The sequence below is a fragment of the Sardina pilchardus genome, chromosome 15, assembly GCF_963854185.1.
Source record: "Sardina pilchardus chromosome 15, fSarPil1.1, whole genome shotgun sequence".
Lineage (NCBI taxonomy): Eukaryota > Metazoa > Chordata > Actinopteri > Clupeiformes > Clupeidae > Sardina > Sardina pilchardus.
Genome location: NC_085008.1, coordinates 22,907,655 through 22,924,768, shown reverse-complemented (window position 1 = coordinate 22,924,768; position 17,114 = coordinate 22,907,655). Strand labels below are relative to the sequence as shown.

General features: G+C 44.9%; 2 protein-coding genes across 3 annotated transcripts in view; one reads left to right on the top strand and one right to left on the bottom strand.

Moving 5' to 3' along the window:
* Nucleotides 1–43: 43 nt before the first annotated feature.
* aasdh (aminoadipate-semialdehyde dehydrogenase) lies at nucleotides 44–6,513 on the top strand. Its single transcript, XM_062557077.1, has 14 exons — nucleotides 44–449; nucleotides 583–703; nucleotides 854–1,158; nucleotides 1,285–1,477; nucleotides 1,675–1,910; nucleotides 2,101–2,207; nucleotides 2,548–2,720; nucleotides 2,814–3,183; nucleotides 3,308–3,426; nucleotides 3,728–4,601; nucleotides 4,842–5,005; nucleotides 5,257–5,382; nucleotides 5,585–5,716; nucleotides 5,923–6,513. Exons 1-14 carry the CDS (start codon nucleotides 214–216, stop codon nucleotides 6,334–6,336), a joined length of 3,570 nt encoding a protein of 1,189 aa, XP_062413061.1. The 5' UTR covers nucleotides 44–213; the 3' UTR covers nucleotides 6,337–6,513.
* cracd (capping protein inhibiting regulator of actin dynamics) overlaps nucleotides 6,509–17,114 on the bottom strand; it is a 27,794-nt gene continuing 17,188 nt past the window's right edge. Inside the window, exons 2-9 of one of the 2 annotated variants that reach the window (XM_062557078.1) lie at nucleotides 15,878–16,052; nucleotides 14,826–14,958; nucleotides 13,454–13,612; nucleotides 12,760–12,975; nucleotides 10,071–12,450; nucleotides 9,470–9,681; nucleotides 8,909–9,065; nucleotides 6,509–8,625 (exon numbers count right to left, since the gene is read on the bottom strand). In XM_062557078.1, the coding sequence (XP_062413062.1) occupies nucleotides 8,465–8,625; nucleotides 8,909–9,065; nucleotides 9,470–9,681; nucleotides 10,071–12,450; nucleotides 12,760–12,975; nucleotides 13,454–13,612; nucleotides 14,826–14,867 (3,327 nt within the window). In that variant the 5' untranslated portion in view covers nucleotides 14,868–14,958; nucleotides 15,878–16,052 and the 3' untranslated portion in view covers nucleotides 6,509–8,464. The remainder of the gene's footprint in view (nucleotides 8,626–8,908; nucleotides 9,066–9,469; nucleotides 9,682–10,070; nucleotides 12,451–12,759; nucleotides 12,976–13,453; nucleotides 13,613–14,825; nucleotides 14,959–15,877; nucleotides 16,053–17,114) is intronic. The other variant, XM_062557079.1, reaches the window with a different exon arrangement.

Genomic DNA, 17,114 nt, shown 5'->3' with positions numbered 1-17,114 from the left:
TTCATGCGACACTGCTGCGAGCGAGCTAGATTTCTTTGAGGGAAGCTGTCTGTGGTGTTGACTGCACATGATGGTTATTGCTGTAAAGTAACCATAATTTCTCATCATTTCAGTGAATGTCTGTCTGTCTTGACTCTTTTGCATCATGTAAACGACTGGCTAAAATAAAAACAAGACAAAGAAGGTGACAGATACACTGCGTTTCTGGAAAAAATGGAGTTAAAGACCCTTCACGAGATGGTGCAGGAGGCTGCTTCTGTTTACAGCAACAGAACAGCTGTCACCTTTAACAGTGGCACGGAAATGGGAATGTCGAGGCTTACATATGAAGAGCTACTCTCTTCAAGCAACAAATTAACAAACCTGCTTAGATCCACCAGCTTACAGAATGAACATTTAATTGGACTATTCTGCTATCCGGATGTCAACCTTCCTCTTTGGGTACTGGGGTATGATTGGACACAGTCCTACCACTTTCTGTGATGCTTTAGTATAGGCTACTGGATCCCAATAAATGAAATAGAAATGTTTTGTTTACACAGTATTCATGAGCAGTGTGTGTTTGTTCTTATGTCTGAATAGCATTCTTCAGTTACCCTCAGCCTATTTGCCACTCAACCCCGAAGTGCCACCTGTACAGACAGTCAGAATCCTTGACCGATGTAAACTGACATACTGTGCCATTCAAAATGAACTCCTTCAGGTAAAGGCGTGAGCTTCGATCTGAAAATGACAAACAGTATCACAAATATAATACTCGCATGAAGAGTCACACTGTACCTGTTATAATGCAAGTGGCTCATATAAGAAGCTATTAACTTGTCTATTATCTTGTCTATTTGTATGGAATTAGCAATTCCAAGCAGATTTCTCCAGCCACCTCACCTTTGACATCTGTGCAGAGTGGCCAACACAGAATTTAACTTTAATCAGGATACACAGAGGGCCATCAACTGAGGCCCGAAACAATGAAACGAAGGCAGTTAATAAAGTGCAAGGTCAGGAAGACCTCTCCACCAGTATAATCAAGACCTCTGCTGTAAAGACTGATTGCCAGAGAAAGCTAGCCTATGCTCTGCACACATCTGGTACAACGGGGCAGCCAAAGATTGTGAGAGTGCCCCACTGTTGTATAGTATCCAACATCATGCATCTCAGGTCGGTTTGATTGCTAAGACTTTTTTTTTTTTTTAAATTTTTATCATTCTTGTTTGTTGTTGACACAAAGGCAGTGATGAAAGTACAATTTACCAATTGTGATTGGCATGCATTATTTTTCCGCAGGACCCTTTTTGAAGTGTCTGCTGATGATGTAATTTTCCTGGCCTCTCCTCTGACCTTCGACCCTTCCGCAGTGGAAATGTTCTTGGCCCTGACCTCTGGAGCTCAGCTGCTCATTGTACCCACAGTCATCAAGAGGATGCCCAGCCGTCTAGCCCAAGTCCTGTTCACACGCCACCAGACAACAGTCTTACAAGTGAGTGCACGCAAAGTCAACATACAGGATTACGGTATGTCCTTATCTCCACAGCTAAGATTAGTATTTAAAACGGTACATACTAAGTATAGTATTAATAACTATCAAGGACAGTTGGCATTGAGGTAATTGTTTAAGAGCTTAAACAATTGCCAAGTTGACCTGCAATCGTGATGGGGTGGCACCCTTTCTTGCAGGCCACTCCCACTCTTCTTGGACGCTTTGGAAGGTGTGTCTTACAGCAGGAAGTTCTGAGCTCTGGCTCCTCCCTGAGGGTTCTAGCCCTTGGGGGTGAAGCCTGCCCCTCACCTGCTGTCCTAAGGAGCTGGAGGCAGGAGGGGAATCACACTCGCATCTTTAACCTCTATGGTACCACAGAGGTGTCCTGCTGGGCAACCTGCCATAGAGTCTCAGAGACGGAATCTACCCACTTGTGAGTGTCATGCAGCTATTTTCTGTCTCAAAGAAACAATATGCATTTCACAAGCACCTGCTCTGGTGTTAATGTGCTTGACTATGTTTTCACGCACAAACATGGAAAGGAAATATATAGTTTGCAGTTTGCCGGTGTAGATGCAATAGAGTAATCAATCAAGGTATGTTGTGTGTTGTTCTGTTATTAGGATCACAGACTCAGTGCCTCTTGGTGACCCCTTAATGGATACTGTGATTGAGGTCAGAGATGATAATGGACGACTGGTCACTGAAGGGGAGGGGCAGGTGTTCATAGGTGAGAACTCGCTCGCTTGATGATATTTGTTTACATGGTACCTCACCACAGCGATATGGATCAGAATAATCAGTGTCTGATAATATCTCTCTATCCCCTTTTCCTTAGCCAGAGCATGCTTGCTATTCCTTTTAAGATTATTTTTGTATTCTTTTTTTCAGTGCAGTGTGCTTTTTGTAAAGCTTCGCTTGTTGCTCAGTTTTACAGAAAGACCTTATGGGTATCATACTGCTTTCATATACAAATTCCATGTATGTTTCAGGTAAACACAAACTGTGCAATGTACATGTAAACTGTGCAAATGCACTGTTTTTAAACTTTCTTACTCGTGACCACACAGGTGGGCAGGATAGAGTTTGTCTTCTGGATGACGAAGAGACCACTGTCCCAGGAACTATGCGTGCCACAGGGGACTGGGTATCGATACGAGATGCTCAGCTGTTCTACCTTGGCAGGAAGGACCGGCTGGTCAAACGCCACGGGCAGCAGCTTCACCTTGATGCTGTGCAGCAGGTAGGAACTGTCTCAGACTCCTCAAGAGGCCATATGTAGGTAACAGAGAGGATGAAGAGATGTACTTTTTTTCTTTCTGTTTGTCCCGTGCAGGTGGTGGAGGGTTTGACTGAGGTGGAGGCCTGTGCTGTGTGTTTGTGCGAGGGAGGCAGACTAGTCGCCTTTATCGTGCCATCTCCTCCACACGCTGAGGCATCTTTCGCTTCCTCTCATGCTCACCATGGTGATCAGGTCCCCTCCCTCAGCAAACCCAGGAGAGATGCTGTTTCCTCTACATCTATACACCTCCATGGAAACCCTGTGGTGTCTTCTGATGATCGCCATGGTGAATCTGGTGGTGATGGTTCCATCCCTCGAGCAGGCTTGGAGAGAAGTGTCCAGCGCAGGTTGTCGGACCTTCTGCCCAGTCACGCCATCCCAGACTCCCTGGTGCCCATCCCAAAGCTGCCACTCACCTCGCATGGTAAAGCAAGTTGCTCTCCTCTCTCAGAGATTTCATTTTAAATAACTGCTCAGCTTAAGACATTGCTTCTGAGTCTTGGTGACTGATCAAAAGATAATTATAACTGTGTTGTTGTTTTTTTCAGGTAAAGTGGCCCTAGGGGAGCTGAAGATGATGTATGAGAGTCACAGAAAGCACTTAGGAACCCACAAGAAGAGAATGTCTCCAGACACTCTCAGGAAAAGAGTACAGATGCTCTGGAAGGTAGAGTAGCAGGTGTCATAAATATCAATGTACATGATGATATATATACTGTATGCTGCGATATTTTTAACACTTTTACCATACTGGATTATGGTTATGGTTATGATTATTTTGCAGATGCTTTTAGTCCATTACATGCAGACACTAAATACTGCATATTAAGAAGCCTGCACATTTCAAATCAGATGGATTAAAATTCTCCATATGAAATTACAAGATAAGGTTTGAGATTTGGCAGGATTTGGTGTTCTTTTGGAATGTCTGTGAGGGCTTATCTGTGTTTTGTTTGTTTACCCCTCAGGACACGCTCGGTCTGTCTGAGGATGTGCTGGTGGAGGCGGAGGCCAACTTCCTGCTGAGTGGAGGGGATTCTCTCCAGGCTCTGCGCTTTTGTGACACCGTTTCCGTTGCCACGGGGATAAGCTCAGCGGGGCTACTGGAGGTTGTGCTGGATGGCTCTTACTTGGATATTCTAAACCATGTCACTATGGCAACATTCCCTAAAGAGCTCGATTTAGACACTCGGGTTACATCCAAGAGACAGCATAGGGATCCAGAAGCCCACTCTCCTATTCCTCCCAAGAGGCAGATTGAAGATCCATCCATGACTATGACATCTATTAGGCCTGTGGGAGTTGCTGTGGCCTCAGGCACAAGGATTGTGGGATATGTAGTCCGACGAGCTGGAGAAGTTGTCAGAATTGGCCATTTACAAGCAGCTGAGAATACAAGTGCAAATGAGAGTGCAAAAAGCAGTCAACTGAACACCACAACAAATGAATGTGCAGTACAACAGACAAACTCAGAAACAGACCTTACTGTAACAGTTGAAAGAAATGAAAATCTGAAATCTCCCCATGCATCAGGACCCCCAAACAACTCCGCAGACTCTCTGTCCTGGGCTGCTTCGGACTTACAGGCAGGCACCAGCGTGGACACCCCTCGGCTCTCCCTGAGAGAGAAGTGGAGCTCAGACACAGGCAGGTGCGTGGACGCCTCTCCGGTCCTGATGGTGGAGTCCGTCTCTGGCGCGGCTACTGCTTTCATTGGCTCCCACTCCCACAGGATGCAGGCGTTGGATCTGGGCAGCGGAGAGCTGCGCTGGGAGCGGGTGCTCGGGGACAGGCTGGAGTCCTCCGCCGCCATTTCTGCCTGTGGGACTCTGGTTGTGGTGGGTCAGTGTCTGTCCACAAACGTCTAATCCTGAGAAACCGAATATGAGAAATGGATCTCTGCTGAATGAATCATGAAGCGTTAATATGCATGTTGTTCACACTTTTTAAGTACGACTAAGCAGTGGTTGCATCTATGGCTACAACTTCATTTGACTTCAACTGCAGTCTTTTCGTTGTCTGTGGACGGTGTATTTCACCACGTTGTGTGGTGTGTGAACTTTTGTGTGTTTCTCTTCCCAGGTTGCTACGATGGGCAGGTGTATTTCTTGCGTGTTGACTCAGGAGAGACGTGGTGGACCTTTGAGACCAAGGACGCTGTGAAGAGCAGTCCCACTGTGGACCCTGCCAGTGGCCTGGTCTACGCGGGCTCACACGATGGCCATGTATATGCCCTAAACCCACAGGTACTAGTAACACTGTGCACGTCAATGGGAAAATTGTGTGTGTCAATATGCGTGGGTGTGGGTGTGTGTGTGTGTGTGGAAAGATTTTGTCTGTGTATTTATGTTCAGGTGTACTTTGTTGACCTTTACACTAAGGATTTTGCATCGATTTTCTCTAAGATCTTCGTTTTAGACTGTATCATTTTCTGCGATGGTGTGTATATCCAGGAAACTAATTTCTTTCTCCGTTGCTGTTGCATGTGTTGTTTCAGGAGAAGAGTTGTGTGTGGAAGCGTCACTGTGGTGGGGGTGCTGTGTTCTCCTCTCCCTGTCTTCACCCCACTCTCAGCCTGCTGTATGCAGCCACACTACAAGGCCATCTGCTGTGTATCAACTCTGTAAGTGCCCTTTTTTCATCCCTTCTCTCTCTCTCTCTCTCTCTTTCTCTCTCTCTCTCTCTCTCTTTTTGTCTCTCTCTCTCTCTCTCTCTCTCTCTATATATATATATATATATATATATACAGTATATAGCAATATATTTTAGAAAGTGCCCTTGTTTCACCCCTTGGCTGGAGAACTGACCCCTCTGTGTGATTCCAGACTACTGGCGCCCCCGTGTGGACAAGCTCAAGAGAAGTTCCCTTCTTTTCCTCCCCATGCTCTTCCAGCAGTGGTGTCTTCATTGGTTCCGTGGATGGAAACATCTACAGTTTCAGCCATACCGGTGAAATGGTAAGAGAACGTGAGAGCTATCATGTTTGTGTTTGTGTGTGTGTGTGTGTGTGTGTGTTTGCGTTTCAATGCATACCGTACGTCTATGCACCCATGCAGGTCCCAGAGCTCATGTCAGTGATGATGTGTTATTTTCTGTGTATGCTAACACTACAGTCCGTATTTAGCCAACTCTTTTTTTCCCTAAAACCTCCACACCTAAACAGCTATGGCAGTTCACCACCAGCGGCCCAGTCTTCTCCTCCCCCTGTGTTGTGTCAGCACCTCCGCCGTCCAATCAAATGCTGGTGTGTGGGTCACATGACGGCTGTGTGTACAGCCTGAGCAGCACAGATGGCTCACTGCTGTGGAAGTTCCAGACGGCGGGGAAGGTGTACTCCAGTCCCTTCGTCTTTCGCCGACCCCCAGAGAGGCAGCAGACATTGGTGGCCGTCGCCTCGACAGATGGGACGGTCTGGGTCCTAAACGGAGAGGATGGGACAGTGTGTGCCTCTCTGTCTCTTCCCGGGGAGCTCTTCTCTTCTCCGCTCGTATGGGAACAGACCCTTGTAATTGGGTGTCGCAATGACTATGTGTACTGCTTGGAGATGATGCAGGACCCTGTTATGAGCTCTTCATAAAACAATTGAGCAATTCCTTTTTTGCGCACAAGTGTTGACATGTTGATGATGTATTTATTTTTATAAGTAATAAATTATAGTTTTGTATATGTCTAAAGGCTATAAATATTGTGTGCCATATAGTAAGTGAACAAAGTGAGACCAAGTACTTCCTCTGACACAAATTTCAACATTATATTTTAATTTTCTCTACAGAATTAATTCATAACATTTGCATCACTTAAGGAGACATCTCATCAGTAGCTCTAAGTGAAACAAAAAGTGCAATTATCAACAAACCAGTTTTTTTGTTGTCGTTTGTTCCATGTTACATACAACACTGTTTACACTACACGATTGCACACAACCAAAGGGGGAAAAAACAAAGGGACAAAGCAATTGCGCTTCTTGAGGATTATTCTTCAGAGCCAACTCTATACATACGTACATACCTACATACATACAGAATGTTAAATTAGGTTGTGGAGGAGGATGAGAGAACAAGGTCCTGTTAACTCGTACAGTAGATTACTTCAAAGCAGTTTGATCAACCCTCATTGCCATGCTCTCACACACTCCCCCTGGGTGCATGTCTGTGGGTGTGTTAGTCTCGATCTCTCATCGCTGGCTCATTGTGATAGCATGGTATGGGAGCAGCTAGCACACTCTACGACAGGGAGAACAGTGTGTGTGTTACAACAAGCAGGCAGTCAGTTTGAACCCGATGGTGGGAAAGGACTTGTCGTCACGGGGTAATAGAAACACTGTGCAAGAAGCGGGGTCGGTCCTCAAATGCTGTGATTCAGTGCATCGACATGGTCATGGTGCCAAGGAGACTTAATCGAGTGACAGATTCCCTTTTTAAGTTCTTACATTTGTTAACAAGGTGACCAAGCATCATTATGGTGAATTTCACGAGAGCTTCAATAACACTAGTCACAGTTGTTACGGACACAGTGAGAATCGTACTTAGTAATGCTGTTAGATGTAAGTGTAATTTTTTTTTTCAGTTTGTTTCTGTCCTTCTCTTGATTCAACACATTTACAAAGGTGAAGGCCATGTAATAATGTCCATTTAAAAAAAAACATACAAAACAGTAGCCGGCATTTATTTTCATGCACGTTGCACAGTTAGAGAATGATGCAAGAGGTGTTCACTACATGTGATATAGTTAGCCCTTAAAACACAGTTCCCAAAAGAATCCCCCATGATGTCATTATATTACGCTACATTATTGGTAAACAGATGTAAAACTTTACAGAATGTGAACAAAGTCTGAAATATGTGAACATGCGTCATCATGTATTTACAAAATGAGAAGATATCCTTATTATTTGTGGTGAAGTTGCTGGGCTGCGATTGGCTATTGAAGCATTAATGGGTATATGGTTGGCTCATCAGGGCTTTGCGAGCAGCTGATTGACTGCTGGATACTGATTATAGTTCTGTAACCATATCAATAAACTGTATGTAGGTGTAAGTATGTCTATATAATGATATCCTCTATGGAAGAATGTAGAATAATTGTATGTAGTGTCCAGCAAAAGGAATCTCCTTTCAGTAAACATGCCCAGCAAATATCCCCTGTTTTTACCCTGTATTCTACTCTCCTATCCATTTCTTCACTCTTTCAAATCTACTGAAGCTGAATTCCAAATACTACAAAATGAACAACCGGCTAGATGCAATTATCGACAATACCTAAATTTTACGTCAAGAGTATGAACATACACTCGATAAGGCAAAAATTCACATGAACTCCAAAAGAAATTTTGATGGCACTTTCCAATGACACACTGGTGTTCTTGGTAAGCCGGGTTAACTGTTGGGAATAATGCCGTGACAACAGCAGCGGTATAACAGCTGTCGTGATGAACATTCTGTGAACATTCGCCAGGTGGAATGTACCTCTGGAAAAACGTAGCTTGTGTCATTATTTGGCGAGCATGAAGGTGGCAAAAGTGACCTGAGGCCATCATCCCAGGATCGCATGACGATGGGGCCTAAGTGAAGAGTGTATGTGTGTGCAGTGTGTGTGTGTGTGTGTGTGTGTGTCTGTGTGTACAGTATGTGTGCATCATATGTGTGTTTGTCTGTGTGGTCGTCTTATTTGCTTTGTGGCAGAGGTCAGAGTTCAGGGCTGCTGGGTCACTTGATGATCTGCGGGCAGTCGCTCCAGGCTTTGGCCTTGCGCTTGGCCAGGGCCAGCCAAGCAGGCTCAGTGGACACCTGCTGGGAGTCGCCCGGGGGGAAGCGCTTTGAGACCTCCTTTACGGCTGGCGGGGACGGAGTCGAGTCTGTGATTTCAACTAGTATGCAAAAATAAAAAAAGAACAAACACACACACACACACACACACACACACACATCCAAAATAAACATTAGTAATGGCATAAAGATACAGATTGAGCATCAGCTGTCCTTTTGAGCTGAAAAAAGAACAGAGAGCAGGCAAACCAAACGCTTCAGCAAAATGAGATGAGAGGAATGTGGCAGAATAAATCCACAGACAAAACTGTTCTGAAGCACAGAAGCACTAAACACTTGGCAAAACCAGAGTAACGCTGAAGTTTAAGCAAGTATGACTCCTACCAGTGACAGAGCTGGGCAAGGTGTTGGCTTTTTTCAGGTTCTCGCGGCGTTCAAACCGCCCAAGGAGACTATCAGGTCTTTTTCCCTCGTCAGGGGTCTGGGGTTTAGGGGGCGTTGGATTTCCACTCCCCTTACCCTCTGTTGGACTGAGCACGGTCTGAGCACAGAAGAGAAATAAAAGAGCAGTTCAGAAACCAACATAATTTTACAGGGAAAGAACCTTTCATCCTTCACTTTCAGATCTGTTCACCACAGGGAAATATCTCAGAGAAAATGTTGTTCGATGCATTATTAAATGATCAGGGTTTAAAACACACTGCTGCAGGCAGGCTACACCAGATACCTAAATGAAGCATTCTATTCACAGAGTGCAAAAATCGTTTAAGAGCACTGGACTACTTTCTTTAGCATTAGGCTTAGCTGATAATTGTTGAAGCATACGGTACGTTCTGCGAATGGAGCGCTTCAGTTACATACCTGGTGTTTATGTGCCTGGTTGTTTGTTTGTTTGTTTGTTTGTTTGTTTCTAAAATATGTGGATAGGTGTCGTGTGTAATTTACTTGTTTGGGACATACGCTGTCTCTCTCTCGGGCCTGTTTTTCTGCCAGCTTGGCCTCCCGAAGGATTTTGCGTTCCTCCCTGGTCTGCTGCTGTTCCCTGAAGCCCTTCTGTTTCTGCAGGGCCAGGGTGATCCACAGAGGGCCAGCCTCCTTGTCCTTGTCCTGCACCTTGGAACTGTCCAGGGAGTGTCTGCTCTGTAGGGACGGCTTCTCTGCAGGATGGAGAGGGTCACACAAAACAAACATCATGAAATGCACCACCTCAAAGTGCCTTGGTTATTGTCAAGCAGAGGCGGACATCCCGGGTTCAGAAAGTAAAAGTCCTGCCAAGTATTTGATCCAACCATTTAGTAAACCAGCTCATTCTAATTAGCAGCCAGGTAGATCAGATAGTTAGTAATGTCAGCTGTCTTAAGTGCACAGGTAGAAAGAATATATGCCAGGACTTTTACTTTCTGGAACAGGGATGCCCGCCTCTGTTGTCAAGTTTGTTAATCTCTAAGGGAACGTTTCCTTGTGTGGCATTCAAGTTTCAAAGAAGTTTCACCGTAATAATCTGATGTCCATATCTAAGTGGTTAAGACAGTAATGTTGGCCGTACCTTTTCGGATAAGCTCGGCCTTCCTGTCAGATTTCTCTCTCCATGGAATACTGATGGACGGAAAGAAAGATTTCTTCTCTTTTGTTTCCTCTTCTCCCGGACTGATCCTTGGTGAAAGGGATGAAGTTGATGCTTCATCGTCCTTTACGGAACCCCGTTCGTCGTCGGAGAACAAATGTGGTGATCCTTTCCGCAGTTCCCCTGCGTCGCCAGCAGGGGACATCCTTCCCAGTTTGGGCAGCGGGGAGTGTGGAGGGGTGGCGCCATCTGAGGGTTTGAGGACCGTGGTGGGTTTCTGATAAACAGGGGGTTTCGGGCTGAACCGATCACTCTCGCTACCCACCGACGGTACCGGGGATCTGCTGGATTTCATCTGAGAACCGACATTTGGTGACGTTGCAGGCTTGAAAACAACATTCTCTCTGAGAGGGGACGTGGGGCTTGCTCGGTCAGAGAACACAGGGGAGACTGCCTCCAAGTCCATCGGGGTGAGGGGTCCAGGAACGCCATCAAAACAGTCGCCTGCACTGTACCTTTTCTTCCTCTTCTCGGAGGATTGTTCGTTGTGGAAGCGGAGAGAGAAGTTGGTCCTTCTCAACTTGATCCCGAACGGAGATGGCCGCTCGTCACCTCCCAGGTCCTTCTCCTCGCCCTCGTCCCTGGGGTCCAAGCTAGAGGTCTCAGAATCAGTAAAATTCGGGAGTTCCACATCGGGCGATTGGGGTATAGGGGATCCCTGGCTTGAACTGGGGACAAGGAAGGAAGGCAGGTCTTTGGCAAACATGCATTCCTCCGAGCTGTCTGAGATTCGGACACTTTTGGTACCCTTGGTTTGGGACTTTGAAGAGGAGAAGGTGGGCGAAGGGCCGGGCTGAGAGGGTTCCGGAGAAACAGTCCTGTCATCTTGCTCATCTGGATATAGTATCTCAGAGTTCCTGTTGGAGTCTCCGAACTTCTTCCGTGCGGGGGTGATGGAGAACTTGGCGCTGGCGGACAGAGTCTTTCTGAGGTTGGGGTGGGGGAACTGGGGGGATTCATCGGTGTCCTCGCTAGGGGACCGGCCCTGGTCCTCCTTCCTGCTCTGTTTAGGTTCTGGATACTCCTCATATTTCCCCTCTTCCACACCTTTAAAGATTTTGGATCGGATGCTTGCCCATTCTGCCATCACAGCAGCGCTGGCTTGATCTGATGGGGCGGAAGACAAATTGAGCGATTTCGTTTTCCCGGATTTACGATCCGGAGAGGTCTTGGTCTTTGTCGGTGTCCCCATGGCCTTCTTGTCCTCACCCAAGCCCAGGAGTGACTTACAGGCAGTGTCCTTGATCTGGTCTAAATTCACGGCAGTCCCACACAACTGGGCACCAGTGACAAGGATGGCTGTATGGGGCACGTATATTGAGGAGCGAGTTGGTGAGTCAGCACCTGCTGATGATGGAGTTTTAACCCCCTCTCCTGTTTCAGAGGAGCCAGAGGCCTGCTGGGCTGTGCCTGGAGTCACCGGTGTCAGATTGACCTTCTGGAACAAAATCTGCTTCTCCCCGGAGGAGACCTTGAAGGTGAAGGGCTGTCGCTCCTCCATCTCTTTCCATCGCATCTCCTCAGCCTTCCTCTTCCACTCTATCTCTCCTCCCCCGAGGGCTTTCTCCCGTTCTTCCAGCTGTCTTTTCTTCTCTTTCTCTTCCTCCTCCTTCCTCCTCCTTTCCGCTTCTTCAGCCTGTTGTTTTCTCTCTGCCGCCATTTCCTCTTGTCGTCTTCTCTCTTCCTCGCGCAGTCGTTCCTGCTCCTCCTCCTCTCTCCTTCGTTTCTCCTCTAGTTCACGTAGTCTTCGTTTTTCAGCCACCTCCCTTTCTTTCCTTGCCGCCTCCTCCGCTAATATGATTCTCCTCTCCTCCTCCAGACGTAGACGCTCAGCTTCCAGGCGCCTCCTTTCCTCCTCCTCCCTCTTCCTCACCTCCTCTCTCCTCTTTCGTTCTTCTTCTTCTCTCATCTTCCTCTCTTGCTCCTCTCTGAATCTGCGTTCCTCATCCTCCTGTCTCCTCTTCTCCTCCAGCTCTCTTCTCACCCTTTCCTCCTCCTCTCGTTTCCTCCTTTCTTCTTCTATCTTCCGTCTCTCCTCCTCCTCCTCTCTTTTCCTCTGTTCCTCTTCTAGCCTGAGGCGTCTCTCCTGTGCCAACCTCAGATCCTCTGCCCTCTTCCTCTCTTCCTCCCTCAGTCTCTCTTCTTCCTGCTCCCTCTTTCGCCTGAGTTCCAGCTGGTCTCGCTCATCGTCCTGGAGCTTCTGCTTCTTGGAGTGCTCTGGAGGCCCACTGAGCTCCTCTGCAGCTCTCTCTCCATCACTTTCTTCCTGCAGGATGCCTGGGAGGTCGACTTCTTGAAGCTCCTGGAAGAATATTTAAAATGCAAAAATAGTCAGATTTCAAAATACACAGCTCAGAATACTGCAAAAATGTCCACTGAATTGAAAGGGTCATTGCTATGTCTGGAGGTCAATATTTCTCTATACTGAAAGATCCTTGCCACTGGCAGAAGGTGTGTTGCTTTTGATTCATATCTTGCATATAATTTTTACGTTTGTGGTTTACTTGCAGTTTACATGAACTTGTCACAACTTCACACTTTTAAGCTTTTAAATATCTTATAAAAGTAAATGAGTATATAAGTAGATCAAACCTCCCCTTTCCCTCTTTACCTGTGTGAACCTGCGGTGCTTTTTGGACACTCTCTGGTTTTTGGGCTTGACCGAGAGCTTGTGTTTCGCTGCTGCATTGTCCAGGCGAGGACCGGACTGGGGGACGGCGTCCAGATTGATTGATTCGATTGTGCCCTCTGGCGGAAGAATACGCTTGGAACGCGGTGACTTCACAGGCGTTGCATGGGCGGCAGCAGCAGCAGCAGCAGCAGCAGCCTGAGGAGGTGCAAGCAACAAAAATGCATGCTCATAGTTAAGAGTACATACTCATAAGTAAGAATGCATGCTCATACTGTAGTTAAGAGTACATACTCATAAGTAAGAATGCATATTCATATAGTTAAGAGTACATACTCATAAGTAAGAATGCATACTCATATAGTTAAGAATAAATACTCATAAGTAAAAATACATGCTCACAGTTAATAGTACATACATACTCATTTGTAAGAATGCATGCTCATAGTTAAGAGTACATACTCAGAAGCAAAAATGCATGCTCATAGTTAAGAATACATACTCAGAAGTAAGAATCATAGTTATAATAATCATAATCACAATGCTCATAAGAGTACTCATGAGTAGGAATACAGTATATGCTCATAGATAAGATTACACCGTTATAGCAGAGTGCACTGTCATACAAACATCTGACAACCCAGCACACTGTAACATAACTATAACATACAGATACCTGGGGTTCAACGTCATCAGCAGGCTCAGTCTCCACCTGTGCCATCACCTTCAGGGGGCTTCTAGGGACCTCCTCTTCATCGGAACTGCCTTCATCATCCTCACTCTTCCTCAGTGATGGAGGTTTCTGGCCAAACTTGATACTTTGCGCTATCTGCCTCTGTTCAATCAAAGAGATAATTCAGTGATAGAAGAGAATAATTTTGCAACTTCAAATTGGATAAGATTTTCATGATTTACAAAAATGTTGGAGTGCAGAGGTAGGCACACGTACCGGTACATCAAAAACTATTTTGTTACAAACTATGAATACTGGCTCATAAAATGCAACAAAATAAAATACAAAATACTGATGTGAAAAATATGTTTAATTAAAATAATGTATTTAGTAATTTGTTCAAAAATACACACACAATAATAGTCATAGTATCCCAACTTTTGAAAGAGACTACAAGGGTTATTATTACAAACGTCTCCGCAAGAGACAAGAAATACTATTTTCTGATTGGCTGGCAGAGGGATATTCTGTATATTGGGGCTCCTATGAAGTAAAATAAATTAATCAGTGTCCCATATCAATGTAAACGATGACTGAGCTGACAACAAGCAGGCTTTGCAACAGTGGAATCAAATAATGTGGTGGAAAAACTCACACCAACCAGTTTAGTTTATCATCAATCCACCTTACAAAGCGTTTTTGAGTGTTGCCATGGAAACTTTTCAATCTTCAGACATAGGTTTGCCCTCTTACTTTGTTTAATTTTCTTGTTAACCAAATATACCCGTGAAGCTATGGTCACAACCCCAATAACTGTCTGCAACTGCCATATTCTTCAGATGGCGGACAGTGCTCAGCAAAACAAAAATAAAAACCTGAGATATAAGCAAAAGAAAGAGCTGACTGACAGACCGCTGGTTATTACAAATTTACAACCACAATGACCATTTTGGCTCCCTCAGCTGACTTCCTCTCATTTTTCCCCCCCGTCTATGATAAGCATAGCTTATTGTCATGGTTATAGGTAGTATATTTAACTGAGTGATTACATTTTGGCTTTTTATTTGTAATACTCTAAATACAATCCCTCAGAGTATTTTGTTACAAACAGATTTTACATTACATTTGATTGTTACATTTGATTCTTTCCATGAAATACGTATCTAAAATACATTAAAATACTGCCCATGTCTGTTAGCGTATTAGCGTTCAAACACACTGAGCACAAAGATGGCAAATTGAAATTGTCTCACAATAAATTCCATAATTTACATACGGTATATTAGCATGCAGTGTTCACATGTCTGTGGATATTGGTGCATATTTGTGTATGTGAGCAAGTGTAACTTCTCTGAGAGTTCTGTATGCGACTCACCTGCAGGTTGCGGACCTTATCCGAGACATTCTCCTGAGACATGCTTTGCTCTGTGTTGGGCTTCTCAGATGAGTCCTCAGGGATGAAGATACTGTCATGTGACAACGCTCGAGACCCCAAGGGATTCGCTTCCCTGAAAACACACACACACACACACACACACACACACACACACACACACACACACACAGATGCACACTTAGAGTCCCTTAACAGGAAACATGGAGACATGTAAACATACAAACACACTTATCTTTTGTCAGAGCACAAACAAAATGTTCTCATCCATACAAGTTCCCAGTATCATATTTTATGCATGTTATGTCACAAGCTGCCACAAACTGATCAGTATTCTCTGAAAAAAGTGTTTCTGTAGTTTATGTCCATTTTTATTTTCATTCATTGTAGTCTTTTACCAAACCATATTTACACAGATGCTTTAGTGACTGTAGGCTACAGAAATTATTAGATACAAGGAGCTCATAAACATCAGTGAAAATCTAAAAAAATCGACATGTCAGCATGATGATAATCCAAATACTGCATTGCTGGCACTGTCAGTGGAATTTCATCAAGATATCATGGTTGTAAAATACTAATAACTGCTTTGCTTTTCTCACACTATTGGTTATCAGGTGACGTACTGTATACTAATGTTATCAATCAAAAAGTTGATATAAAAAAGGTGATAGTACTTTCTGGAACACAGTAGCTTATCGCTGTTCTGACAGTGGGAATGATTCTGGTACATACAGTATGATCTCATTGTACCTCATTGCCTTGTATATGAATTGTGTCTATTGAATGAATGTCTATTGACACACTATGATACAGAAATCTTACATTTATTGCAGTTCTGACCAGTGGTGTAGTCTACGTGATACGCAGGACTACGCAGTAGACCCACTTAAAAACAATCACCATCTCAGTATACCCACTTAAAACAGGCAAGGATAGGAATTAACATTTGGGGTTGATCACAGTATACCCTCTACAACTAACTAGACTACACTACACCACTGGTTCTGACCAAAGAGGGGAGCTTGCCTTACCTTAGATGCTGGTTTGCTTCTTCATCATCTGAGACCACCCCATTGCACACGTCCCCCACTGAGTGACAGGGCTTGAGCTCAGCTTCGGCACAGCCCCGCTCACAAGTGGCCTCCCTCTTCTTCTTCCTCCCAAAGAGACGTCGGAAAGGCTGGAATTTGCCCTGTCGTCTCCTCTCTACAAGTGCAGAGCAGAGAGTCGATAAGCACCTCGGCACATTTTATCTTATGATATCAGCCTAATAATGGAACTCAATAATGTGTGTGTGTGTGTGTGTGTGTGTGTGTGTGTGTGTGTGTGTGTGTGTGTGTGTGTGTGTGTGTGTGTGCGTGCGTGTGTTTGTAAGAGAGAGAGTACGGGTGTGTGAATGTGTGTGTGTGTGTGTGTGAGAGAGAGTAAGAGTGTGAGAGAGCGTGTGTTTGTGTTTGTGTGTGTGTGTGTGTGTGTGTGTGTGTGTGTGTGTGTTAGTTAGCACATTCACACTGAGAGGAGTGTGTGAAATTACAGTTCATGTGTAACTGCATGTGTTTATCTCTACCAGAGAAAGAAAGAAAGAGAAAGAGAGAGAGAGAGAGACAGACAGAGAGAGAGAGACAGAGAGAGGGTGTGTAAGGGTGAGCGAGAATAGGAGATCTGCTACCACTTTGCTCTGAAGGACAGGCTAACTAGAGACTCAATTCATCACATCTGGATGAGAACAAAGACACTTCCAAACAGACCTCGGATGACAAACAAACAAAGGGAGGGAGAGATCAACCTCAGAAGCACTGGACGCCTGGACACTTTACTAGCTGAGGAAGGCACTTATACTCTCACTCAGTGGCTGGCCACGCTGCAGACATTACATAATTCTTGCTGACAGATGTCTGAGTCAGTTTCTCACCGTCACTTTTCACAAACCATATCACAAAGATGGCCACTGGCCGTTTTAACTTGATAATCTACTCAAGAGATACATAATCTATGTCCTTTGCTCTCATTGACATCTGTAATGTGCTGCATACAAGTGAATCTGGTGAATCATTCAATAAATGTCACTTGTGAAAGCCTGAGCATAGCCTCGCAACGGCTGTGTTCTTATTCAATTCAAAGCAACTCTGACCATCACAAAGTAGGGTGGGGTGGGAAATAGATCAAATCTTTACAAGGAGTATAATATAGTCAATTAGATAAGACAGATACAACATTGCTCAAAACCTGATAGGTCCTTTGCTCTGCCCATAAGAACAAGGCAAGAAG